The 26,220-nt window shown below is 42.1% G+C and overlaps 1 protein-coding gene across 1 annotated transcript in view; it reads right to left on the minus strand.

Moving 5' to 3' along the window:
• Nucleotides 1-1,587: 1,587 nt before the first annotated feature.
• KIF26A (kinesin family member 26A) overlaps nucleotides 1,588-26,220 on the minus strand; it is a gene marked incomplete at its 5' end in the record, with an annotated part of 106,154 nt that continues 81,521 nt past the window's right edge. Inside the window, 11 exons of the mRNA XM_082484939.1 lie at nucleotides 1,588-3,054; nucleotides 3,514-3,664; nucleotides 4,071-4,091; nucleotides 4,548-4,738; nucleotides 9,313-12,697; nucleotides 13,256-13,418; nucleotides 15,146-15,305; nucleotides 15,610-15,793; nucleotides 16,044-16,306; nucleotides 16,785-16,878; nucleotides 18,860-19,069. Of these exons, the coding sequence (XP_082341065.1) occupies nucleotides 2,879-3,054; nucleotides 3,514-3,664; nucleotides 4,071-4,091; nucleotides 4,548-4,738; nucleotides 9,313-12,697; nucleotides 13,256-13,418; nucleotides 15,146-15,305; nucleotides 15,610-15,793; nucleotides 16,044-16,306; nucleotides 16,785-16,878; nucleotides 18,860-19,069 (4,998 nt within the window). The 3' untranslated portion in view covers nucleotides 1,588-2,878. The remainder of the gene's footprint in view (nucleotides 3,055-3,513; nucleotides 3,665-4,070; nucleotides 4,092-4,547; nucleotides 4,739-9,312; nucleotides 12,698-13,255; nucleotides 13,419-15,145; nucleotides 15,306-15,609; nucleotides 15,794-16,043; nucleotides 16,307-16,784; nucleotides 16,879-18,859; nucleotides 19,070-26,220) is intronic.

Below are 26,220 nucleotides of genomic sequence, written 5' to 3' on the forward strand. Positions count from 1 at the left end.
CCCGAAATATCTGTTTTACTGCTTTGTGGCAAACATAACCACAGTTAGAAATTAATGAGAAAATATCAAGGCCCTATCAGCAAACACTATACAGCGGAATAGCTAAACAAAATTGTCAGGTCTATAAAAACCGGGACGGATGATTGGTGGCTTGATTTTTATTTCAGAGGATTATAATATTGCCAGAGTGGGGGAGAAACAATGAAGACCTCCAAGGAGAAGACGAAGTGGCTGGCAAATAAAAGAAACAAAAAATCTTGTGTCCATTCAAGAGGGGGGTTTGGGCTACCTTGACAAACCAGACTGAGAGCCCAGCCCTGCTGTTCCCAGGGCTCAGAGGCTTCCACAGGTCAACCCAGCTTGCTGCAGCACCATTAAGGTGCGCACCTCCAGAGGACAGCGTGATGACACCAGCGCAAAACCTAACACCGCAGTGTGGAACTTCCCATGAATATATTCTCCTTTGGCCTGCTCATTTGGAGGTTTTCCCCTCTGCTAAGAAATACTTGGCCCTCAGCATACTGCTGCCTTTTTTATTTTAACTGTATTTATTTATCTGATCCTTGCTCTGAAAAAATAAAAGTGTAATGTATTGAATCACTACATGGTTTTGATTCCATCTTTGGAAGAACTGTGACTTTCTGCACACATACAGAAAGTAAATATAGCAGGAATTTATAACTTGATAAATATATCTGGTATTCGAGGATATCAGCAAGGGGATCCTCTAGAAACTGTGGATGACACATTCCCCAGCATACAACCCAAGGCAGTGCCAAATGTCAGTAAGTAAACACAGTGCACCCTTTTCCAGCGATAAATCGCAGGGAGGTAGATAGGAGCAGGGCATCCTTTGTAACCTATGCAAAGTCAGAAAGATATTTAAGCATCAAACTCTTGCTCTCACTCTCCCACTGCTCCAGCTGCAGAACAAGGAGGAAAGCGTTTACCCCTCTTCTCAGCCTTTTGTGAGGAGAAGAGAACTTGGTGCTTAGAAGCCATGCTGTCAGGGCTACACGGGGAGAAAAAGGAGGGGAAAATTTCACACATTACAGGCTGTTTGGCCAAATAGCTGGAAAATACTTGAGATGGTGTCATTAGAAGCAGTAGCTTTACATTAAATCTGTCTGGAGTTACTCCAACCAGCATCAGTGGGAGACAAGGACCAGGCACAGCTACTGTCTGACCAGAGAGCAAACGCAGCAGTGTCGAGAGAAATGTTTGCTATGATGGACCTATGGGGGCCCAGGGCTCGATTCCAGTTCCTAAAGTTTTCTTGTGGTTTTAGATCCATTTTTAATTGCTTTGTCTCATCAGGGAAAACGAGTAAATGAGCCTCAGGTCTTTGTTCTGTAAAGTACACAGTGCTAAGAGCATATAAGCATTATCATCGCTATTTATTTTACCCTTTGGTGTTTTGTCTTTTTCCTGATTGGTTTAGGATGACTAATGTCAAAACTCTGGTCCCAGTTATCTCTCTTGGGCAAAGAGATAATATGACATTTAACACAGCATACTACAGGCCATCCTCTCTCTTCCAAACATTAAAATCATGTACATAGCAAGAAGCAATCGTAACAATAGATGTATCTTTTATTCACAGATAAAAACTGAAGCAAGCTGTTATAATACATATTTGTACAAAGGATTTGAAAAAACCATAAAAAGGAAGATGATTAGAAAATATGATTCATTATGAAATGCGGCATTACATACACTATTAAACCTTTTCAAAAGTATTTGTTTGGCAACAATTTATCAATAGTTCCCACGCTTAAGTGGCCTCCTTCAAAAAAGCACAAATCTCATGCAGCATGTATAAACTTGATCCTGAGGGTTTGCCTTCCTTAGAAAAACTGTAAAAAGATATACTATTTGTCTTAAAAGTTCAAAATGCAAATGCTATATTTATAGTCAAAACTATATAAAAATATGGACCTAACTTAACATTTACAAAAAGTTTTTGTTCCTTTTTTTTTTTTGTCTGTTTTATGGTTTTGGTAATAAACATAATTCTCAATTCCTGCAGTCAGAGAGGAAAAAAGAAAACCAAAACAAACCACAGTGCCCTTTGTAGACTTCCTCACATTAAGTTTACGACTCCAAAAAGACCAGGTCTGTGATAAGTGAGGTTAGTAACCAAGGAAGTAGGTAAGCAGTTAATATATATCTATATATGTATATATAAAATGGAAAACAAACATTTATTTTGATCTGAAAAAGTAATAATACAAAACCTGAAGGTAAAACAATCATCTCAAAATGCCATAATACACCTTTTCAATAGATAAATGTTCATAAAAATATCTTGAACCCTAACCAAAAAAACAATTATAATACAATTTTAATTCTGCTACATAAAACAGCTTTTCTATGAAACAAGAAGGCAAGTTCAGGTATGAAAACATAATTTACTTATTGCTTTTGCTACAACGTTGTTTGTTTTTTACATATAGTCATAAATACACTATACAGTATAAAATATTTCATAGGAATACATTTTGTGGTCTGCTTAGGTTTGCTGGCTTCAATTCTAGCACCGAATACAAAAATGAAAATCAAATTAACTTTAAAGGCACTTCCATTGTATGTTTGTTTGTTTGTTTGTTAACATCTTGGTTTGTACTAAATTTCTTTGCTTCCCTCTGGTTGAAGCAATAATTGATCCTACTTTTATCTTTGTACAGTTCAAGTCACGTTGAGGCACCAAATGATTTATGAACATTCCCATCCCTCAGCCGTTTCTTTCTCTTACAACATTCATTGTTGCTTTTTCGTCTTCACCTTTCCTCCTTCACTTCCCAGCTACTTAATCTCTTCACTTCTTCATGTCGTACGATCCAGCTTCACTTCCCTCAGTCTCTTGAAAAACCTCTCTTCAAACCTCCACTTCCCTTACTCCATCTTGTGCATCTGTTATTCCAATATCAAAACACGTCACTATCATGATATGTGACTTGCACAGATTAACACACTGCTCCAGTTCCTCTGTCACTTGTTCCAGTGCCTCCAGGTACTCCTGCGACTCCTTATCCAGATCAGGATCCACTTCAACTGTCAGACAAAAAAAATCAGTGAGTAAGAGAAACAGCTCATAGCAAAACATTATTCTATCACTAGGGAGCCAATAATGCAGAGTAGAATTTTATTTCTCTTAAAATAAGAAAATTTTTTTCACTTTGTTCAGGACATGCAAAACATTTTTTCCTTCTTTAGAAAGAATAATAATAAAAGGTTATATAAGTATTTAATATTAAGAAGCATCACAGTGAGTCTCTACATTGTCTTGACGTTCTTTTCTGGTTGGTTTGGAAAGGGTTTCTTTGTTCATTTCCAGTACTACTCCTTACTGAACAAATCGTCTATCACAGAAATACAAATGGAGCCACAGAGTATTTTAGGGCTCAATTCAGCAAAATATCTTAGCGGGTGCTTAACTTTTTCAGTGGGACTGCTCACATGCCGAGAACTTGTTACATGCTGACCATACTGCTGGTTTTGCAAAATACTTACAGTCTTCTTTCCATTTATTTGGATCCATCATCAACCTGCACTTTGTCTCTTCCAACTCTTCCTTCAAAAATTCGTGCTTTGCCTTTACTTCTCTGATTCGCTGCTGGCGCCTTTCTAGTATCTTCAGCTTGGTATGGAAATACATCAGACCCTTTTAAGACACAGAAAGACCATTTCATGAATTTGCCTGCTATGAGCTGACTTCCAACAGTTTGACACAAATTGCTCCCAGCTCATTACTTGTAAGAGTTAGCAGGTGACTTGTTTTGTTTGGTTGTGGGGTTGGTGGGGTTTTTTTGTTGTTGTTGGGTTTTTTTATTTATTTGAAGTTTACATTAATGGATTCTAATCTAGAGGAACAGCATGCTAGCTCACTCAAGCATCTGTTGCACTTGTCTGAATTAGCAAACATCTCTAGTACATTCCAAAATTACTACTTTTTGTAGAGGACTTTTTTTTCCCAGCAGTGCAAATGATAAAAACAGCCTACGAATAATGTAAGAGTTATATTTAATCCTGAAACATATGAATTCTTACGTTCTTAAAAGCTTTCCTACCTTCTCAACATCCTGGAAAGGCTATTATGAAAGAAATGGGAAAAAGGCATCAGAAGAATATAGAACTCTGGTCTCCAAAATAGAATTAGCTGAAGTGTTTTCCAATTACAAGTAAATTAAACTCAGTGTATCCCTGATTTAATAGAATCCTGTCATTTACATAAAGAGTTAATGACCCTATAGTTGAGGGATGCCGTAATGTTTCATCAGCCGGTCTAAGATTATAAAGTCTTCTCATAATGTATTCATTGGTAACTTCCATTTACACCATCAGTCATGTTAGACACAATTAATTTTAGACAGTAATCATTTTCATTTTCTGTGTTAAAGGTACCCCAACATATGAATTGTAAAATTAATAATTATAGTGCTTTAATTGCAATCAATTTCCTGAACACCATTCCAGCATTCAAGCAAGGATTCTGCCTGTATACTGTAATTTAAGTTGTCTACAGTTGTTGTAAAATATGTGCTGACCTCAGTTTCCTCTTGTCTGTGTCGCTGTAATCGTTCCACATCATCAATCTCATAAACTTTAATTTCAAATGGCTCTTTTAAAGTGCCTGGCAAAGGTGGTAGATCAACCCATTGGCCAGTAACGCTGGGTTTTCTTCCTAGGGAGGCAGCATCTGGCAACGGAGCAGGAATCAGTCTGCGACGCTGGAGACCTAAAATACAAAAGATGAGCATTCCTCAGACTCTAAGAGACTAACAGTCTGCAGAACATAAATTAAAGAAAGATCTAGGTTCTCAGGACACTTAGGAAGAAGTGCTTTTCTTGATCTTTTCCTTTTAGTAAAATACCCTCAGGCTGCTAATTGAGTTACTGCCTTGACAAAGTATGTTCCACTTGGTTCATGGACAGGAGTAAAAGCCGTTCCTCTCCCAAAGCAAATGTGTGAGCACCAGTTCTTTATTCTCTCCTTGTAAAAATAGTTTGCCTGGATTATTTTTAATTTGGTAGGCTACAATGGTATTCATTACCTTGCAATGACAATGAGATATTAATTTCAACCCAATACTGATAATACCAGATGAGTCTGGAAATCTCCTGCTCCCCCAGTTAAAGCCAAGCAAGGCTATATAAGATCCCTCTCACTGTATTACCTCTTTGCAAAGAGGTTCCCTCCAGAACTACTACCAGTGCTTCAAGGTGTGTATTGGGTTTGCATGGTAAGGTTTTGGTGGCTTCTGTGAGAAGCTGCTAGAAGCTTCCCCTATGTCTGACAGAGCCAATTCCAGCCGGCTCCAAGACAGACCCACCACTGGCCAAGGCCAAGCCCATCAGTGACAGCGACAGAGCCTCTGGGATAACCTAATCAAGAAGGGGAAAAAAAAAAAACAACTGGGCAATTGCAGCCAGAGAGAGGAGTTGAGAATACATGAGAGGAACAACTCTACAGACACCAAGGTCAGTGAAGAAGGGGGAAGAGGTGCTCCAGGCACCAGAGCATAGAATCCCCTTCAGCCCGTGGTGAAGACCATGGCAAGGCAGGCTGTCCCCCTGCAGCCCGTGGAGGTTAACAGTGGACCAGATATCCACCTGCAGCCCATGCAGGACCCTGTGCCAGAGGAGGTGGATGCCTGAAGGAGGCTGTAACCCTGTGGAGAGCCCGCACTGGAGCAGGCTCCCAGCAGGACCTGTGACCTCATGGAGAGAGGAGCCCACACTGGAGCAGGTTTGCTGGCAGGACTTGTGACCCCGTGGGGGACCCACGCTGGAGCAGTCTGTTCCTGAACAACCACACCCCTGGAAAGGACCCATGCCAGAGTAGTTTGTGAAGAACTGCATACCAGGGGAAGGACACAGCTTGGAGAAGTTTGTGCAGAACTGTCTCCCATGGGAGGGACCCCATGCTGGAGCAGGGGAAGAGTGTGAGAAGTCCTCCCCCTGAGGAGGAAGGAACAGCAGGAACAACATGTTATGAACTAACCACAACCTCCATCACCTCTCCCCCTGCACGACTGCAGGGGAGGAGGTAGAGAAATCGGGAGTGAAGTTGAGCCTTAGAAGAAGGGAGGGGTGAGATGAAGATGTTTTAAGTTTTAGGTTTTTTTCTCATTACCCTACTCTGATTTGATAATAAAACAAACTAGTTTACCCCAAGTTGAGTCTGTTTTGCCCATGATGGTAATTGCTGAGTGATCTCTCCCTGTACTTATCTTGACCCACAAGCCTTTCATTATATTTTCTCTCCCCTGTCCAGCTGAGGAGGGGGAGAAATAGAGCGGCTTCGGTGGGCACCTGGCATCCAGCCAGGGTCAACACACCACAAGTTGCTAAATACCAGCAGTTTTCCATGACTTTGTGGGATTAGGAGGCATTCAGAAGGCAGCAACCAACCAAGCTGCAACTTGAGCCACCTCTGATGTCAAGGCCTATCACCACCCATTTGCACCAGCACTCGGAAGCTCACAGCACGACAAAATTCACCAACTCCTCAACAGGAGGGCTCCCAGATTTACAAACAGCATACTGCCACCCTGATGCATATGCTAGGGCTCAAGTTTCATGAAGCAGAGACTGACTTATGTCCTTCAAAAATACTGGTACTTTTGTATACAAGAGCACTTTGGTGTTCAGCATTTTTTGTAAGTCCCTCTTCATTCTCTAAAAGGCTGACCTTTACACTCTATGTGTCAAGGATGAGTATCTACACAGCTGGTCAGGCAATGTTAACAAGGCTGTAGTCCAATCCCTAGTTAAATAGGAGGGTTGAAGGCCACCAGAAATAAGCTGAAACGTCACATGGTAGCAGTAAGTATAAGCAGCTTTTGGGAGACTGGTGATGATAAATTTAGTGCCTAATTTCCTCCTGTTACTGAAAACCAACTCAGAGGTAAGGAGCCTTATTTCTTCTGGTCATCTTACAAAAGGGAGTGCATCAAAGAGACAAGACAGTGCTGCTCAGAGGACAGTGCTGCCAAAATACCTACTGGGCTGAGACCTCTACAGGGGAGTTAAGTGCAAGTTAAGTGCAAGTAAGCCCTGTCACAAACTTCAACATGGAATGGAGACAAAATCCCAGCAGGTATCCCCAAAGCAACATAGATACCTGAAGAGTTACCTGCTTTACATATTCTTAAGAAAAACATCCCTAATTCTTAATTGCATCCTTGCTATTTTCTAAGTAATAAGAACAATCACAATGGGAATGGTTTGGAAAGGGGAAGACTTGATTCTACTTCTACAACACCTGTTAACCATTCTCACAACCCCAGTTCATTCAGCCTGAATCACCACTATAGTCCTACCTGCTGAAATCACCTGCTGTAACTCTGATCTGTACCCACTTTGGTGACAGCAGGATCCGTCTGAAGAGCACACCAAACAGATGCAATCAAATACATATACTAAGCAGACAAACTTCATATCCTTCCACTCCACCAGCCAGGGTCAACATCATTTCTCCAAGGATGAAGTTAAAGGATAGAGTGACATATATAGGAATAGGATCTGTCCTTAAATCCAGAGACTGCATGACTCCAACACAGTTTGGAGCAACATAAGGTACTCCAAGAATCTCTTTGCAAAGATTACAATATATTTTAGGCTGATAATGAGTCTGCACCAAACGTTTCTTATAAGAAATATTTCATGAACTTCCTAGGAAACCTCATTTCATGTATAAACCACATAATTTTCTCAAAGTCTACAGCACTCCAAAAAAGTAATACATAATTTACTGATATAGAGCAATTTCAAATGGAAAAATAAATAGTTCATCATTTTTAAAGACATTATAAGCATTTCCTGGGGCAAAAACAAATACAAATCCGTCAGTTGGTAATGCCTTCTCAATATGTGTGCAACTTATACAGCTGTTAATATTGATTTGCAGGAAAGGTTTAAGAGGTTGATATGCTATGGAAAGAGAACTGCAGCAAATGTTGCACTAAGTTCCAAGATGATTTGTCACCTGCTGAAGCAACTCAGTTGCTTTGACCAGAAAGCACCATGAGATCTATGTCAGTTTAACTCACTTGGGTTTACTGCCAGAATCGAGCATCATGGGTGTCTACAGGGATTGCAATAACTACCGCTTTCCAACCAAAAGCTCAGATTCAGCACATTGCTGGTATTAGTTCCTACTATATTTCCAACAGTCAGTATGTTTATGTTGCTGAATGAGGCTGCTGATCATTAGCTACATGGCACTGATTGACACAGTTTTTTGTGATACAACAGGACTTCAACCTAGATCAGTAAAAATGAATACTGTAACAGCAGTCATATGAGCCTGATTTTGAAGCTGTCTACAACTAGCGGCACTTACGTGAGCACCACCTGCGAAAGCAATAAGGCACCAGAGAGCAGGAAAGGGGACCTGGCTCTCGTACGCCCACCTTTGGATGGTGTGGTCAGACATGTCTGCCTTGGCACAGCGCATGAACTGGAGCCACATCTTCTGGGCGACTGCCCCACTCAGTTTTCACTGCTTATAGTATCCACATATACACTCTAAAATGTCTTTATAAAAACACTATTACAGTGCAATACAAGAATTTTGCAATTAGCTGGTAGAGTTAATGTAAGAGACAGCTCATCTTACATACGCACCACCCTATTGCTCTGCCCCTAAGCCCTACCTTTGGGTAATCTAACACACATTCAGCAATCCTCATTAATTCACAAACACCCTTCTCCCCTCCAGGTCTATTCTCTTGATTCCAAACTACCGTCCCAGCCCATCTCACTAAAATTCCCCCACAGACGCCTGGCAGCAGAGCTCCTCCTCTCCTCCCCGCCCTTCTCTCACCCATCTTCCCTGACACCCACTTGATCCACACAAAAACTCATCAGCGCCCACTCAAGCACCCTCAGTCATCCCAACCCACCCGTAACACCCTCCTATTTTTTGGGCCGCCCTGCTGCCGCGCTCGCTGCCGACCCTGCTGAGGGAGGAAGGAACGTCCTCCCCTCTCTGCCAGCGGCCATCTGCTGCCTCCTCCCTCGCAGGGAGGCTGCTGGCGCCCCAGGGCACCCAGTGCCTCTCCTGCCCTCTCCTCCGCAGCACCTGTGTCACACCTGCAGCTTTGAAGTGAAATAAATGACAGGTAGCTGCTGTCACAGCAAGACGCGTACACACGCAAGCGCATGCCGGCAGTCCGCCTCCCCGCTTTGAGTTTCCCCCCATACCTCCTCTCCCTCTCTGTCAGAGGCGCCATGACAATCCCCCCATCCTCAGGGATGCAGTGGAGCACCAGTGGACACCTGGAAACCTTCCCCTTCATTTCTTACCTGTCGATCGTTTCTTGGGGGACTTGAGGCTCCTCATCCGGCCCGGCGACGACATCCCGCTTTCGCTCATGGAGTCGTGCGCTGAGGAGGCGCTGCCAGTGGCCTCGCTGTCCCGAATCATGCTCTCGTAGCCGCTGCTCCCACCACTGTGGTAAAAAAGAGCCGTCCTCCCCATGGCCGGCGGCAGTTCCCCACTTAGGACACTGCTGTTGTCGCTGCCATGCCCGCTGCTGTACCGCTGAGGCCGCCGGGGCGCCGTTATCTTGCTGTACGGAGAAGGCAGCACCGGCATTTGCGACTTCTCGTCACTGAGGTTGATGCCGCTGTCGTTGCCGCTGTCAGAGTCGGTGGAGCCTCGGAAGTGGCCCACCTTGGCAGAGCCGCCCGACGCCAGCTCGTTCACGCGGCTGTTGGCCGCCCTCATGGCCTGCTTGGTCCCCATGATGGTCCCTCGGCCGGGTTTGCCGCTGACGGGCTGCACGGAGCGGGGGGCTGCCTTCCCGCCGGGGGCCATGCCGGAGCCCTTCCCTGCAGGCTGTGCCAGGGACTTCACAGAGGAACTGAGAGACTTCGACCCGCTGGCAGAGAGGCCCCGGTTTTTATTCCCATTCGCTTGCACCTTCTGGCTAGCTGTGGGTTTTGCCTGGCTGTTTTTGCCAGGTGTGGTGGCAGTGAAGGGCGGTGGTAAACCCACACCGGAGGCAACAGGGGGGACCCCCAGCCTGGGGACGGAGCGCCCTGTCCGGCTGTTGCTGGTGCTCCCATTCTCCCTCGCCATGCTTCCTTTGGATCCGACTGACGTCAGGCTGTCACACCTCTCCAGGGACATGTGGCTCCCGTAACGGTGTACGGCTTCGCTCTTCGATGCCTTTGCCTTTAAGCTGGACGTCATCTTGGGCAACGAGTGGTCGCCCTTCAGGTTCATTTTGCTGCTGGCACTTTCGCTGAAGTAAGACCCAGCTTTAAACCTCAAATCTGCTTCTTCTTCAGCCTTTGGCGTGGCAGCTCTGGCGAAGTCCAGGCTGGAGGCTTTTCCCCCACCATTACCCAGACCAACAGGTTTCTGTTCCAGGCTCGATTTGCGTACAGGAGGTGTTGGAGGTGTTGGCCCACCTGGCCTGGGCAACATGGTCGATTTCTGTGGTGCATTCTTCTTTCCCAGTGATGATTTCAAGCTGCCAGTGGCCAAGGAAGCATCCATATTCCCTCGGGACACAGCCTCCGACAAAGTACTGTTAGCGTGCAACACTGGCATCACTCCCAGTGTGGTGGCTCCTCTTTTCAGCTGTGGCATCTTCATCGGAACTTCTGACTTCTTTGTTGCTCCGCTGGAGGATCTGCAGGCCATCTCACAACCATCCACAACCCTCTGTGAACAGGCAAGCATAGTCTGCGACTTGGTCGGCCTGGGTGCTGCACCAAAATACTGGGCAGCTTTTCCTGGCTGCTTCTCAGTACCAAATGCATGAGATTTTGGAGACAGCAGTGAGTCTGCAGCTTTTGCTTCCAACTGATAATCGGTGCGCAACAACCAGGGATCTTCAAATATACCATGTGGATTCTGCAGCTCTTTATAGTTGAGGACATGATTATTGTGGATTGGAGACGAGGTAGTTTTTGTTTTCCTAGGAAGACTAGAATGTATTGTTTCTATCACAGGCGTATCACGAGAATTACTAAATTTTATTTTTACGGGCTGATCAGTGACACAAAAAGCACTTTTTATCTGAGATGCTTTGGTAGTTTCAGAGGTTTGAGGGCTTTTGCTGATGCCCGAGGAGAGCTTGCTGGAGCTCAAGCTCTCACTCTCCAGTTCAGAGAAGCAAAATCCACTGTCATTCAGAGCGCTTTTTAGGGGGACGGATAAATGGGATGAATCCAAGTTGAAGGGTTCCTCGGACTTATTACAGCTGTAAGATGACTGTGCGACAAAACTGTCACTAGACTGGGCTCCATCACTTTCGATTGTACAGATGCTGACTTCACTAAGCCATGAACTGATGGAGGAACGTCTGCTGCTGGTAAAGGGATCCTTAGCAAAGGGCACAACAATATCAATATTTACACCAGCAGAAGTCTCCTGTGAGGTATAAGCATCAAACTCATCATTTATGCTGCTGATAATACTGACCGGCCTCGAACCTGATGCAAGAGCCTGAAGGGAGCAGTCGCTGTTAAAGCTAATGATACTGGAAGGTCTTCCGTTATCCATAATCCCACTAATGGATAGTTCTTCCACCACAGTGAAAACAAGCTCATCCTCTCCATTCAGCTCAACAGGTTGCTGCAAAGTCACTGTGGTAGTTAGTATGTCCCGATCAAAACATTTCCCTCTGAATGCTGACCTGAAGCTGTGTACCTCTATTGCACCTGACTGATTCTGGGCATTCCTACCAAGCAGGAACGTGCTTCCTACAGGGTTTTGCTCAGGTTTGTTTCCCATTTGCTTGCTCATTCCCACAGGAGGAGTCCGAACTGCATTGCCATTGTCCAGCTCCAAATTCTCAGCTTTGGAGCTCGGTATGTGCTCTTTCTGCTGTGGAGGTGGAGGTGCTGGGCTTGGCAAGGGTCTCTTCAAGTACAAGGACTTTTCCTTAATGACACATTCAGCCATAGCCTTATTCTGCTCCGGATTCCTTGATGGGCTATACCTTGAGGACTGCATGGAATCGGTGATTGTCTCTCTCTCTCCCTCCAGAATCGAGTCTGTTATTTTGTTGTCAGCTCTGCTCTGTGGCTTGGAAAGCTCTGTTTTCAAGTGAGGTGTGCTCTTTTCATGACAATTGCCATTGCCACCCCTTGGTGCAACAGCCTGGAAAGGAAGGTTATGTCCTTTTTTCGGAGATGCAGTTTCTTGTGGAACTGGTTTCTTAAATCCTCCAGAAGGAGAAGATACTTTTTCCTTTATAAGTTTAGACTGTGCGTTTTCTGTACCTCCAGGGACTGGACTACAATTGGACACAACAGAGATTTCTCCACAAGCAAATTTGATGGGTTCCTCACTTCCATCAATGCATTCTAACCTTTCTTGCAGTTCAGCAAAAGTGTTGCATTTAAAATGGTCCTTGTCAGAACTCCTACCAGTAGCAGAATTGTCTTTACTTCTCTTCTTGTTTAGGGATGGGATTATGGGAACAAACTCTGGAGGACCTTCATTATCTGTCAATTCCCTGTCAGACAAAGCTGCGCCATTGGGACCAACATAGATGACAGTATCACAAGACTGTTCACTGCTGGAGGAATAATCAGGGTCACTAGATATACTCAGGACAGGAAGGTCAGGGTCAAGGGCAACAGTTCGTGGATGGAATGGTCGCAAATGGGGCGGTCGTCGGACATGTCCTTCTTCACATGAACTCTCACCTCCAGAGGAGCTGGATGCATACTGCAAATGATCAATAAGGGAAAATTTATTAATATTGATTGATGTATAAGTATATACATGTACATATAATTGATTAAAAGGTCAGGTTTGTATATACTCTGTGCTTTGTGTATACCATCACAACTACATCTAGCGGAAAAATGTTAGACTGTGAATTAAAATAACAAGGTCACGCTACATAGACTTTACTGTATTAGGAGTAACTGAACAATCACACATTTTCAGATAATTTCCATTAAATATTACGCATTGTCTTTCTCCTCAACAGTTTTCTTTTCCCTTCTTAGTGTTTTTTAATTAGTACATACAGAAGCTTTTGAGATAGTTCCACACATAAGCAAAGAAAGAATACGTGTTTGGAACAAAAAGAAGGGAATTTCAGGATTAAGGACTGGGGGCAGGATGATGGCTCAGTGCCAAATCATTTGTCAGTTCCTCTCCTGAGCTTTTATGCATTTTGTATTACTTCTTACCGCCGAGAAATCCCATGTTCCCCCATCAAGAGGTTAGGAAAACTAATTTTCAAATGAATTAATTTCTGCTTGTTTGTGAACCAACCTTGGATTTCTTCTTTCTCATTCGATGGATTCGCGATGCAAGCTGAATGGTGGTGAGAGTTTCTGCATAATTGGCTGGGGAGTCAGAAATATGCGCAATCATAGTAGTTCTGCAGTTGATGTTCCCAAGTGATTCTCTCAACAACATTGTCAACTTGTTGTCCCTGTGTAACAAATGAGAACACTAGGATGGTTTAAAGAAATCACAATCTTTTTTTGCAGATTTTTACACCACAAGCTGTGCTTTCACTCTCATAGGATACATACATGTATGGTACATGTAGATAAGAAATATGCTCCTATCATTTGACCACACTTAAAATGTGTCTAAATGTACACATACAAAGATACCAATATTTTAACTATTTATCTGCCTGTGTATTTGCAGTAGGATAAGTCATTTTATTTGTTACTTAGACAATTGTAAAACAATTGATTGATAAGCAGTTTAGTTATCTCAGGTTTAGCTCATATTACCTAAAAAGCTCATGTGTGCTGTATTTTTAGCCAAGCAGATTTAGTACCTGAATAGCTAAGCTCTGTGAGCTCTATGCAAACAATTTTGATAGTAAGAAACAAATAAGTCAACAGAAATGGTAAGAAATCTCTACACAAATATAACAATGTTAGATATCGGCAATATATCATCAGTACCACCCCAGCTAATTAGTTTCCATTCTGCCTGCTGTGCTCTGCTCTGACATAGCAAATGGGAAGCGGAATTTCTCTCAGAAGGCTTTCCTGGTGATGCGAGTCCTCCGCCATGGACATGGACAGCAAAGCTAACAAGACAGGTGACATTTTGTCCTCCACTGGTCTCCAAGACATCTTCCCAGGACTCCCTGAAGGCTGCTTCCTATCACCCCCCTGAGCTGGACCAACATGTGGGAACTACTGTCATGTCTGCTCACTAAACCATGGTGGTGACAAAGTTCAGGATCTGCCCTTCCCTATTCTAACCCATCCATCCTCTACTCCATCCACAAACCTAGCAACTAGCCTGAGGAAATTATCTTTCTGCCTAATACAGAAAGAAAGAACACCTGTTTTGAGATGCAGCACTAGATAAATATGTGAAATGACATGATTGATAACAACGGCACAAAGTTACAACGCGTGAAGACAAGCAGCAATTAAATTTAAGGACTGAAGGCCAAGTTCTGGTAAAGACGTTTACAATGCGGCTGCTGTCTTTACGCAGAGCTCCTCACAGGTGTGTTTGACATAATATTATTGTCAAGTACACTCCACAAAGGAACACACCTAAATGGTCACTTCTGCTAAACAAATGTGCAACATGGTGGTCGTCTTCTTTTTTTTAATTGAAAAGATGTACCATTCAAAAAGGCATACAGAAACAATAACCTTTTATGACCATTTGACAAACTCACTAGTATTTTCTGAAATTTCAATACAATTTTTAAATTTGGAAAAAGGAGAGAAAATCCTATGAAATTTTGATGAAATTGTTCACTAATGTTTAGCTGGGTGAGAACGGTCTAAATTCCAAGCTCAGGAAACAAAGAGGAGATAGAAGGAAAGAAAACATTTTGGCCATTTTCCCCCCCTTTTTTCAACAATCAAACCCTCTCCAACATTTCACCCAACTTAAGTACATATCAATACGCATATAGTTTTTGGCCATGTAATTAAGAATTTCATGCTACTGTGTGACATTTTAAAAGTTGTGTTTATGTATATATACATATAGACAGGTAGATGAATAGATATATGTACCTGTAATATAGAAGTGACCTTAAAAGAAAACAGACCCCTCTCTGACAGAACTTCCTTTAACTTCATCTTAGGTAAAGAGTAAATTGTTGATGCGATTCATTGCTAAGGTAACACCCGCCACAAATTTAAGATAATGCAGATAATAATCACTTACTTATATGGCACATGCTTAGCACCATTAATTAAGGCCAAAATTACATTGCCCAGGGCAGAGAGAGACAGACACAGAGAGCCTCCTCCATCTCGGCTCTTGCTCAGCACTTTTTCACAGCTCCCTAGATCAATGAGATGCAAACGGCTGCGTCCTCCAGACACTAAAACAAAAAGGGGAAAAACAGTTGTACATCACGTTCTTGCATGGACTCAAGCCAAACTTGGTATTCAAAATGTATTCAAATGAGGAAAATAATGAATACAGCATGGGATAATGACCAAATTAAATATTAATAGTAAGGAAACCAGATATTAGCCACAGCTATCAAAGTTAAAGGTGACTCGACTGGCTGGAGGGTTCACTTCATTTTTTCTTTTTAAGTTTATTGCATTGTTAAATTATTGTTTAAACTAACCCAAAACCACATCATTTAAAAATAAACAATATGGTAAGAAGGTTCGTACTTCCTCCTTTGCCACTCTTCTCCATGCGATACTGGTATATGTGAAGAGTAAAGAGCATATGTGAATTCCTCCTATCTTCTTCCTCGCATTCAGGTTTGCTGGTACTTCTGGCAGCAATTGCAGCATCAAGGAAAAAGGCAGCTTTCTCTGCTGTCGGGGCCCTTAGCTCACTTTGGTTTTGAAGCTTGAATATAAACAAGAAAATGACTCATTAGCACAGGGGCAATTTTTATTATTTTTTTTTCCCCCCGAACTGGTTAAATCTCTAGGGCACTAAAAGAAGCAAGTATGTACACCATGGGAGAAGGGCTTATAAATTAAAAGCAATAATTTTCTTTTACTGTCTTAAAAGTTGTCATAGTTGTTGTCAGATAAAAGGAAATAAAAAGCAGAAGAAAGGCTCAGAAAAATCTATGTTGCAATATCCATTATACCTGGGTTCCACATATTGGATCTTCTCTCAGATAAACCCCAGGAGACTGGCCATCCTGAAGGCTGCCAGTGGCTACTTCAGCTAACAAATCCTTAAGGTTTTCATCTTTGCCACTGATCTCCACAGCAGATACTCTAATAGAGAAACGAGTCCCAGTTTTTTCTTTACGTTCATTGATTAATTTGAAGAGCCAAGAAATTGCACAGGGGATGATACCAAGGCTTTGCGTGGAGTTATCTTTCCCAATCATGGTAAAAGATTTCCCTAGAATGAAAAGACAAACATGGACTTAATTCACCTTTCTTGTACAAGACAGCATCCTCTTCATGCCACTACTGTACATTACATGCAATGCCATGGGCTGCACAGATAATAGGAAAGAACAGATGCAAAAATGCAAAGTATTTAATTATTAATCCATTGCTATTTATTCAATCAGTTTTGAATTTTTGTAACTCGGACCCATAGCAAATTAATGTTAAAAACATCTCTGATCTTCTGATTTTCATCACAATGCACCTATATAAACTTGTTCTTGAATAAGCTAATCTGATGTTACGTTTTACCTTTTCAAATTAAAACTTACAATCCCAGTGTAGAAATAAACCATGATAAGTTTGCAAAGCTAATTAAAAAGAAATTCTAATCTATTCATATACTCCAGGTTTATTGTTCCAGGAGCTGACAGCATGTAATTACCAGACTGACATAGTAATTAACTGTAACGAATTTGGGAGCTCACCAAGCTTGACATGACCAAAGCAAAATATGCAACCATCTGCACCATTCACAACAGACTGGATGACTTCTGCTACCGTTCCAGAGCATACCTCAGCCTGAAAGAAAGATTAGACAAATAAGTAAAAGAGCATATACTGCTATGGTTTTTACTATTCCTCTGTAATGAAATGAATGACTCAATGTTTTTGAGGCATAATATTCTCCCCATTTTTATGGCACCGGTCCTATTATTTTAGTAACTACGCTATCTTAAAAAATATTAAAATATGCTACTACAGCCTAAAATAGTTCTCAATTCTATTAAACCAATTCTCTCGGAATATTGATTCTATGACTAATGCAGCAAACTGAATGCTATCCAACCAGGCTTCCTGCTGGTATAATAGCTTAGCCAAGGCTATTCAGCGACAGTAGCAACTCCACTGAAATCAAGCTACTCAAGAGTGCTCACAAGAATTAAAAAGACAGTTATACTGGAGAAAATGCATTAAGATCCCCGAATAAGATTTCATAGTATCACATTTTCCTTTTCCAGGGGAGACATCATCATCAATGAAGAGAACTTGCTAAGACATTTGAGTGTACTAAAACCAGTTTATCCACGTCAGTGAAGGTTTTAAATATACTATAAGATGATCTATTAAGTACAGCAACTGGGGGCAGGGGAGAGGGTTGGTGTAAATATGTAACTACAGTGAAATGATAAGGTTCTGTTTGCAGGTGCATGGCAGCAAGCTTGCCTCGAGCAACGACGCCTGCACAGAAGTGGCTGTGCTGGCCAACGTCACCCAGAAACGCCACAAACAGGCCACTCAACAGGCCCACGACAAGGACCTGAAAGAGCCTAGCCCAAACCAGGGGTCAACAACCAGTGAAGCACTGGTGCGAAAACCAGCAGAGAAGCAGGCTGTGACTGGCCACCTTGCACCTTGGCTGGCAACACGAGTAAGAAAAAGCCACTTCAAGTTCTAGGCTAATGTTGAGCTCGCCGTTGCATATTTCTGCACAAAGATGCCATTTGAGCTTATGCAGAATCTTAAAACCAGCCTCCTGGCATGGCTACCATCGGTTTAGGCACTGATCCATGCGGGAGGTTATTCTCCATCTGTAAGTGCTTGGCTAGAACTTGGACCCAACAGGCACTTTTGTATCTCTAGTTTGCAACCCAAAAAAATAAACAAAATGCTAGGAGAAGATCTGAGGGTGGGATTCTGAACTAGATCCTGTCATGTTTTCTCAACATTAATATACCATTTTTACCTTGCATGTTTTGGGTTTTATTTTTCTTTCATCAAAACCTGATTTTTTTCAGGCAGTTCAAACTTGAAGTTGTCTTCATACTCTGCTTAATTTTTTTTTCCTCTTTTTAAAATTGTTCTCGGATTTTTTTCCTGAACCCAAGACTTTTCCCAGAAGGAAATTCAGGTGTCCGGTCTCACCAAATATCCTCTCAAATACCAGCCATCCTATCTGTGTATCAGTTTTCAGGTCTGGGGCTACTACTGTAAAAATACGCCCTTGTGCGGGGCAAGAGAAAGGCATGCACCATCAGCCCCACCATCAAGATAAAATAATCAGTGAGAAGCACAGTACAAACAAACTGGAAAAGGCGAGGAAAATATTAAAGCTCCCTAACTGTTTCAGTATAGCGATCCCATGGGGTTAACCGTATCTCTTCTCCTAACAACAGCATTTAGTTTAACGTTAAGCACATGTTCATTTCCCATTGAAAGCAGTGGGGAAGGGCTTTATTTCAATGACATCAAACAGGTTAAAAGCTAACTGGATGGAAAAGTGAATTTCAAATCGGCTGTGTGTCTTTCTCTAACAAGAGAAAATGCAAGAAGATAATTTAGTCAGCAAATCCATCTCCCCAGCTATCACTCCTTAATTTTACATCTTGACTAAACTAAAAATGTAAGAATTTACCCACTTATCTACTAATTACCATGTTTTTTGCAGGCAGTAAGGCAACTCATTCAAATAAAATTCCCCAGAAACAGAAAGAATTCTTAAGGCAATCAAATGCAGTGGCCATGAGAAGACTCAGGAGGTTTATGCGAGTGACTCCAGTACCTGCGAAGCATCCTGGGGGAAAACCGCATCAAAGGCGAACATCTTTGGGACAGCAACAACACCCCTCCTGTGACCTGCATTGGAAGGCCCACTTGCCGCTGGATCATAAAACGTGATTTGCTTTTTTCGCGGGTCTACCTTTAGGAAGGACATGGATTCAGATGTTTCATGTGCTCCTTGAGAGGGACAAATCCTTACCATCACTTTCACCTGCAAGAATTCAGAAGAAAGCAACAACTTGAGTTCCCAGCTACAGATAAACGCATGCAAAGCATTCCTCCCAAACCCACTCCCCCCTCCCATGACACGTTCATTTGTAATATTTAGGTGTGTCAGAACAACCGTGGGACAGAACCAGAGCCAGATTTTCCAGCCTGATTTCCACCCTGGGGTCTTCACTGAACTATCTTTTAAAGGTGCACTTTGTCCCTTCAGTTGACTCTGTTCCAGTTTTACCATTTCAATTTATAAATGTCTGATCTGCAGCTATAATCCACTGTAGGTGTAACACCACGCCTAAAGAAAAGGACTATAGTCTCCTACCTCTTAAGTACTTAATGTGACCAAAAGCACAAACTGATCCACTCTGAAAACCAGTCTGAATAACACAAGGCTCAAACAGTCAGTGCATTCAAACTGAACTAAATCGAGAAACTTTCAATTCCTGGTTCGCGTTCTTCTAATAAAAACGTGCTTCTCTTATAGCTTTCCCAGGCAGATGCCTTTATGCTGTCATTGCCAGGCTCTTCAGTGGTTAGTTGCAGATTTAAAGGGAAAGGAGGGAAAAGGCATTAAAAGGTCGAAAAGCTTGAAAAGAAACCACTCGCAAAGTACATTTATATTGCAGCACTGCAAATGCCAATTTCCTACACTTGGCATTTTAAGACAGCATTTTTAGAGATTTCCAAAGCAGCTTATGGGGCCCAAGTGACTGGGTCTCACTGAAGTTCAGCAAAGGCTGCACACCTGCTTCTTTTAAGCTTCCTGGAAATCATCCTCTTACTTTGAAAAACTGTGAAATATTGCCTCACGCCCACTTATGACCATTTATCCCAATGAAATGCTCCCAGGTCGGAACGAGCATGTTTTATACACCTTGCACTGAAGTAAACGACTATTACAAGTGCAGTCAATCATTTTGCTGATCTTCAATTCTGCGCTGCCCAGATGAATTCACCAGATGAACCCTCCAAACATAGAGGACGCACTCGCTTGCTGATCTGAGTCAGGCCCACCTCTAGCTCTGTGCGGGATGTTGCATGGAGAAGGCAGGTTGGAAAGCGTCCATCTCTGATAAAGAATGATCCTCCTTTTCAGTAACTTTTTGTTGCTAAATTTAACCTTAAATCAGCCAGAACTATTTGACTCTTATTTAGTATGTTCGGGAAACATTTTTTCATTGAAATGGTGTGCACTTATTACACTGACACATTCTTTGTGTCTTTACCAAAAAATCCACTTTGCAGTCGACACTTCCCAGTCACTCCCATAATCCAGGGAAATAATGGCAAAGGAAGAACCAAAAAAACCTGCACACCTACTTCAGCAAAGCACACCATGGGAAACGCAGGCAACGAACAGAGACCAGAGCAGGCTGAGCCACCCCCTACGACTGCCCTTCATACCAGACAAGATGGTATTGGAACCAGTGGGTGCAAGTGAATTGCACATGGAATTTCCAATTTGGAAATACCTTAGAAATGCACTTGGAAATATCCTGGAACCAGTGGGTGCAAGTGAAATGTAGTGTCCAAGCCAGGATCACCCACAGCATCTGGGTGGGTGCAGCAGTAAGCACCATGCCGAACTGTCCCCGCCTTTATCAGCTGGGGAGGGTGGGAAATTTGAAGATTTCATTTAGGTTCTCAACTGTTTCGTTTTTCCAGCTCCTACTTTCTATGGGGGTTAAGCTGCACACAGGCATCCCTGAGCAGTTACTCAAGCATCCTCACAGAAAATATTTTCCAGATAGGGACTAGAAAAGCTTTTCCCCAACATTTTTTTCCAAATAAAAGGTTAAGAAACAACCAACTCCTCCACTAAACACTGCAGAAGACTCCAGCAAAGGTAGCAGCAAATTCTTCCACCTATTGACTCAAGCAGGCCCCCAATTTCAACACTGTCTTTTCTTTCCCCTTTCATAGTGATATGAATATGAAAATACCGTCCCAGAAAATAAGCGAACCTTAGAATAAATGAAACAGCTGCTTCAAAAGCCAAGTGCATCAGAGGTGACACACTCAAGGCTGTTTCCCCATAAAAGCTCCATGAAGCCAGCTTTGTGCATTAGCCTGCTAGCTCAACCTTGACATGCTACCAAGGTGCTCAGAAAAATAACCTCCCTCAGGGGAAAAAAAAAAAAAAAAAAACACCACAACAAAATAACAAACCTAAATATATATGTAAGTACAAATGCCCACTTCAGGGTCACTTGATTAAAATGAATTTTAAAATATATCCTGTTTTCAAAGCACTTCTCCCAACAGTCCTTTCTGTTGTCTCTTCCACCTATTACTAGATTATAGCAGCCAGAGCTTGGATAAGAGGAAAATTGGTTTGCTCCTGAGCTAAACAGTAAGTTACCTCCACCAGAGCATTGCTCTCCCTAACACAAACATGGCTTCACCCCCAGAAAAACCGTGTGTGTCAAATCAGCTTTTTGAGACCACCTCTCTGAAGCAGAAAGATACTAAAATAGCTTCCCATAATGGATCAGATCCCCAACTTAATAGTCCTCAAGGGTCATCTTCATTTTTACAGTGGAAGTGAGCTTTCAAGACAAATTGGAGGGGGGAAGAGAAAAGCAGCTCGAGGGAGTCCCTCTTTTAGTGTTTTGTGTATAAAAGCTGTTTTGCAGAGCAAAAAAAACACTGATTTCAAATTTAGTTTCTCTTCCCACTAAATCTATCCATAAGTAATGCCTACCAGAAACTGTGGGGTAATAACGTGTCACGGTCATTCATGATGCTGAGCCAGACTCTGACTTCATGCAGAAATGAAGCAGAAATGCTCATGGAACTACCAACAAGCGCAAAGATTACTCAAACGTATCCCTTTGCAACAGCAAAATCTAAGTGCAGGCAGATACTGGGTGATTGCACACACTTCCAAGCACGGATAAGAAAGGTTTGGTGTTACACTATTCTTCTTACACTTCTTGCCCTCCTGCGTTTCAGGAACAATCTTAAGTGACAGGGTTTTATTCTCAGCTCTGAAGTTCATCCCAGTACTCTTCTGGGACGAGTACTGCAGAAAAAGCAGCGCACTACAGAGCCAGCGTGGTTCCTGCCTTAAGGATCAACTTAACTGCGTCTTCTCCTGGGTCTCTTTATCTAGCTCTCATACAAAAGGCATGCTCACCTGTAGTGATAGCAACGTGCAGTGCAGGAAATCATCCAGATACGAGGGCTTGCAGTGAGGGAAGGATTCAGGAAAACATGGGAACTTGCAAATTTTAAAGTAGCTTTGGTGCATAACTGGGGAGCATAGCAGCAATACCTGCACCGCACTCTAACGCCTTCATTTGCTTATGAAAATAAATTACTAGAATTAAGTGCAAGAACGTTAATTTCAGGCCCGCTCAGGATCACACCCTCCATGGGCAGTTACTCAACAATATGGCCAACTTGCTGGTGGTCAGTTCCAACTGCAGTGGTAGCAGCTACTGGTAACATTTTGCACAAAGAAAAGAAAACACAAGATAAGGAATTTAGAGGAGAATGAATGAAGAAATGGAAGAATAAGGCAGGTCTGAAAGAATAAGAACAGGACCGGGCGGGGAGAGGTAAAAGGAATGGCGGGGGGGCAGGGCAGGAGAGAAAGAACACAAAAAAATGAAAGACAATACAACTATGGCGATTCCAGAAGAATCATCTCAGGCTCAGGGCACCTCTGCCCTGACCACTTTCAGACTCCTTAAGGAGAGCTAAAATGACACATCCTTCCTATGATGGGGGTGACCCCTCCTGCTAAAACTGGAGATTTTTAGTAACTCCTTTCCCCCTCCCCCCTTTCATGTGTTTCTTCTTCAATGTCACAGAAAGATGCAGAGAACAAAAAAGAATTACAAGGGGAAGTTTATCAATATCAAAGATACAAGGATTTGTACACAGACATTCATACAGACATTGAATATTGGATAGAGGCTCCATTTTAATGAGGGTGTAGATAGAAAAAAAGATAGGTTTGAGTTCAATTTCTGCAATTTCTCAATTTCAAGAAATTGAGTTCAATTTCTGCAAATAAAAATAAAGGAAACACAAACATCACAATACTTGTACATTATTAACATTTTTCTCAGTGCCTGAAGACAGCCTAAATCATGCCAACCACTGAAGTATCTCATTAGTTAACTGACTATAATCTGGGTGGGTTTTGTATGCTGGGGATTAACACTCAGCTGCTGAACTTTCCAAATTCATGTGTCTTCAGGAACCAAGAGGTCAGCAAAATTACCGAAGGAAACCCTATTAAAATCAAAAGGGTTTGGGAAAAGAAGACAGCAAATACATCCTGAATACGCCATTAAAAGATAAAGAATTTAAAAAGTAAATAAACAAGCACATAATTTGGAAAAGCCCTAGAAATGGGTGACATAAGGTCAGAGGCCCACCCAACCAGCACAACAATGGGTGTAACTTTAACCTTCACTGGCAAGGATGGGAGAGAGACCCATAGCAATCAAGGAATTTTTTTTTTTTTTTTTTTTTTTTTAAAAAGTTTGTCTCTCAGCCTACAGTGGAAGTCAGGGAAAATAAAGGCTATAAAAGCAAAAGTCTGCAAGCTAGAATTCATTTGCTCCAGCTATGTAAAGGCAAACACAGTGGATGGATGCTGTAGCATAAAACCAGAAGTCATACCACAGTTCCATGTGTGCATAAAGAATTTTAAGGGAGACAAACCAGCAAAGGGCAGATTTCTGAATAAAATGAAAGAGGAAAAAGAGTCCCCTGTGTGGAGGACAATGGCTATGTGGAGGACTATGGGACTAAACCTCACACAGTTTTTAGAAACATCAGATGAGACCACTAGAGAACGACAGAACCATACAGCACACTCAAATATCAGTGATTTGTTGAAGCCCTGAGCCAGAACTCTAGACTTTGACATCTTGGACCCTTATGAAAGTCAAATATAGATGCATATTTAACAACTTGACCTAAACAATGAAACATCTCAGAAACTGAGGGATGTACATCCTGGCTGGTACCTGCCCTTCCTCCTCTTCCAGCCCTCCTCCTCCATTGCTACTGTCTACCCCATTTCACACCTAAAGGTAACAAGCAGAGACCTTCTGCCCCATTGGCACATGGCAGTTGCTGTTCCCACGCTGTGACCTCCTCCAGGAGTGCCGTCCCCACGTGCCCCCTTTGTGTGGACTTGTGATTTCCAGACCTCCCCCTGCATACTGAGTTGAGGAGAACAGGACATGGGAGTCACAGCAACCAAAATAACGGGCTGGCTGCAGGATTGGTCCAGACAGTGCAAAACATCAAGTGTACATCAGTGTCAGAAAGCAGGTTTGGAAAAAGTAAGAGACAGACTAAAGAGCCGTGAAACCCAAATCTCAAAGCAACTCTCTGACATGAATGTGAGACTGACGGCCAGAGGCAAGCTAGCAGTTTTTTCTAATACAGCCCATATATTTTGGATATGCTGAATTGAATGGAGCTTCGGCAAAGCCACGCATCAATGAACACAAAACTCCTCCAAGACCAGTGAGGCATGCGTCGTCCCAGAAGAAATCATGTCCAAGGCTGAATTTGTAGAGAAAAGAGCCAGTGATAACAGAGAGAATGACACAATCCTACACACTTTTAGACAGAAACATCCAGGAGACTGAGACAGTCAGGTTCACATTGATTATTATTCTGTAATTAAAAGAAATGGAAGGGCTATCAACTGTGAGACCAGACGAGGGGGAAGGACAGTCTCACACTTAAAGAACCAGATGATTTGGATTCTGTTCCTAAGACTATCATGAACCTCTACTACATGTTTTAGACAATGAATAAAAAAAAACCCTATATATGTATCTCAGAAAGTTGGTCATTCATCTTTCAGTGGAGTGAAGGGTGCCAAATACACTATGCAGTTAATTTGGGGCAGACATGTAAACAGAGAAGACTCCGCTAATTCACTAAGTACTGACTAGACTCCACGGCATTTTGAATGCTGAGGCAATTAAGACCCTGACCCAGCCAAGTATGTTAGCAAAGACATAACTGCAACATATGGTACCTCCTTTGAAATCAATGGATGTGCAGTGTTCATGTGTTTATAGTGATGCTTTGTTAGCATGTGACGCTTGTGTAGTTGTCAAGTTTCAAATTAGACAGAATGAGAAGGAAAAAATACAATGAATGAATTAAAAGCACATAAAGTTTTAAAATACATGCACTTGAGCCTTTTTCACTAAAATAAATTCTGACTTTATCTGTTTATATTTTGGGACAGTGTCAGTACTATACTGGAATCCATTCTAAAAATGCTGGTCATATTTTGCATTACAGCAGTATCATAACCCTTAAATGAACAAGCAATTTGGTCTTTAGCAATAAATGTCACTATATCAAATTTGAATGGACACTAAATATTCCCTGGAAACACATATCTTTGACAGGCATCGTGAAGCCAGGAAGTTAATTTTGCCCAATGTTCACAAAATGGTGTGTAACAGTAGGTTAATTAAATAACTATGTTTGGACATCCAGCATTCTGAGTTAAGATTTCTCATCAAGAAATTACGAAGATTTCACATTCAGTTGAATAAATACCATTTTCCAATGAAATCACTTATTTTTCAACTACAGTGTAAATCAAATTACAAAAGTCCTAGTTCAGAGCCAATATTTTTCATGGGTTTAATTGTAACTGACAGATATATAACCCTTGCTAAATTGGTTTACTGCGGGTAGTTCTTACAAGCCTTTCATATACTGCCACTACCAATGGATGGCGAATTTATATGCAAAATTGCCATGCTAGCATAGACCATCTAGCTCCCCTGGGAGAACCTAAAAAAAAAATAAAAAAAAAATCACTTCTGTATTGTACTCTATTAAAGAAGAATTGATTCTCTGCTCCCAGGAGACGTGAAGAAAACTATTTCGTTTTTAAAGGTGAAAACAAAGTGGAAGAAATTGAGTATTTTTATCTAATTTTTCCATAGTTTTGTTTAAGCAGTTCAAGGCATTTCAGCAGGGATGTATGTATCTTGGATGATACGGGACTACATACATGGATAGAAGAGGCCTTGGTATGGTACGTGATTTATATCAGAAATAACACTCTAGTCATTAGGAAACAAGCAGCAATAAAGATGACAAAATTAAGTACCTATTTGTTATCTGTCATCAAAC

The sequence above is a fragment of the Vanellus vanellus genome (assembly GCF_965231255.1).
Source record: "Vanellus vanellus genome assembly, chromosome: 6".
Classification (NCBI taxonomy): Eukaryota; Metazoa; Chordata; class Aves; order Charadriiformes; family Charadriidae; genus Vanellus; species Vanellus vanellus.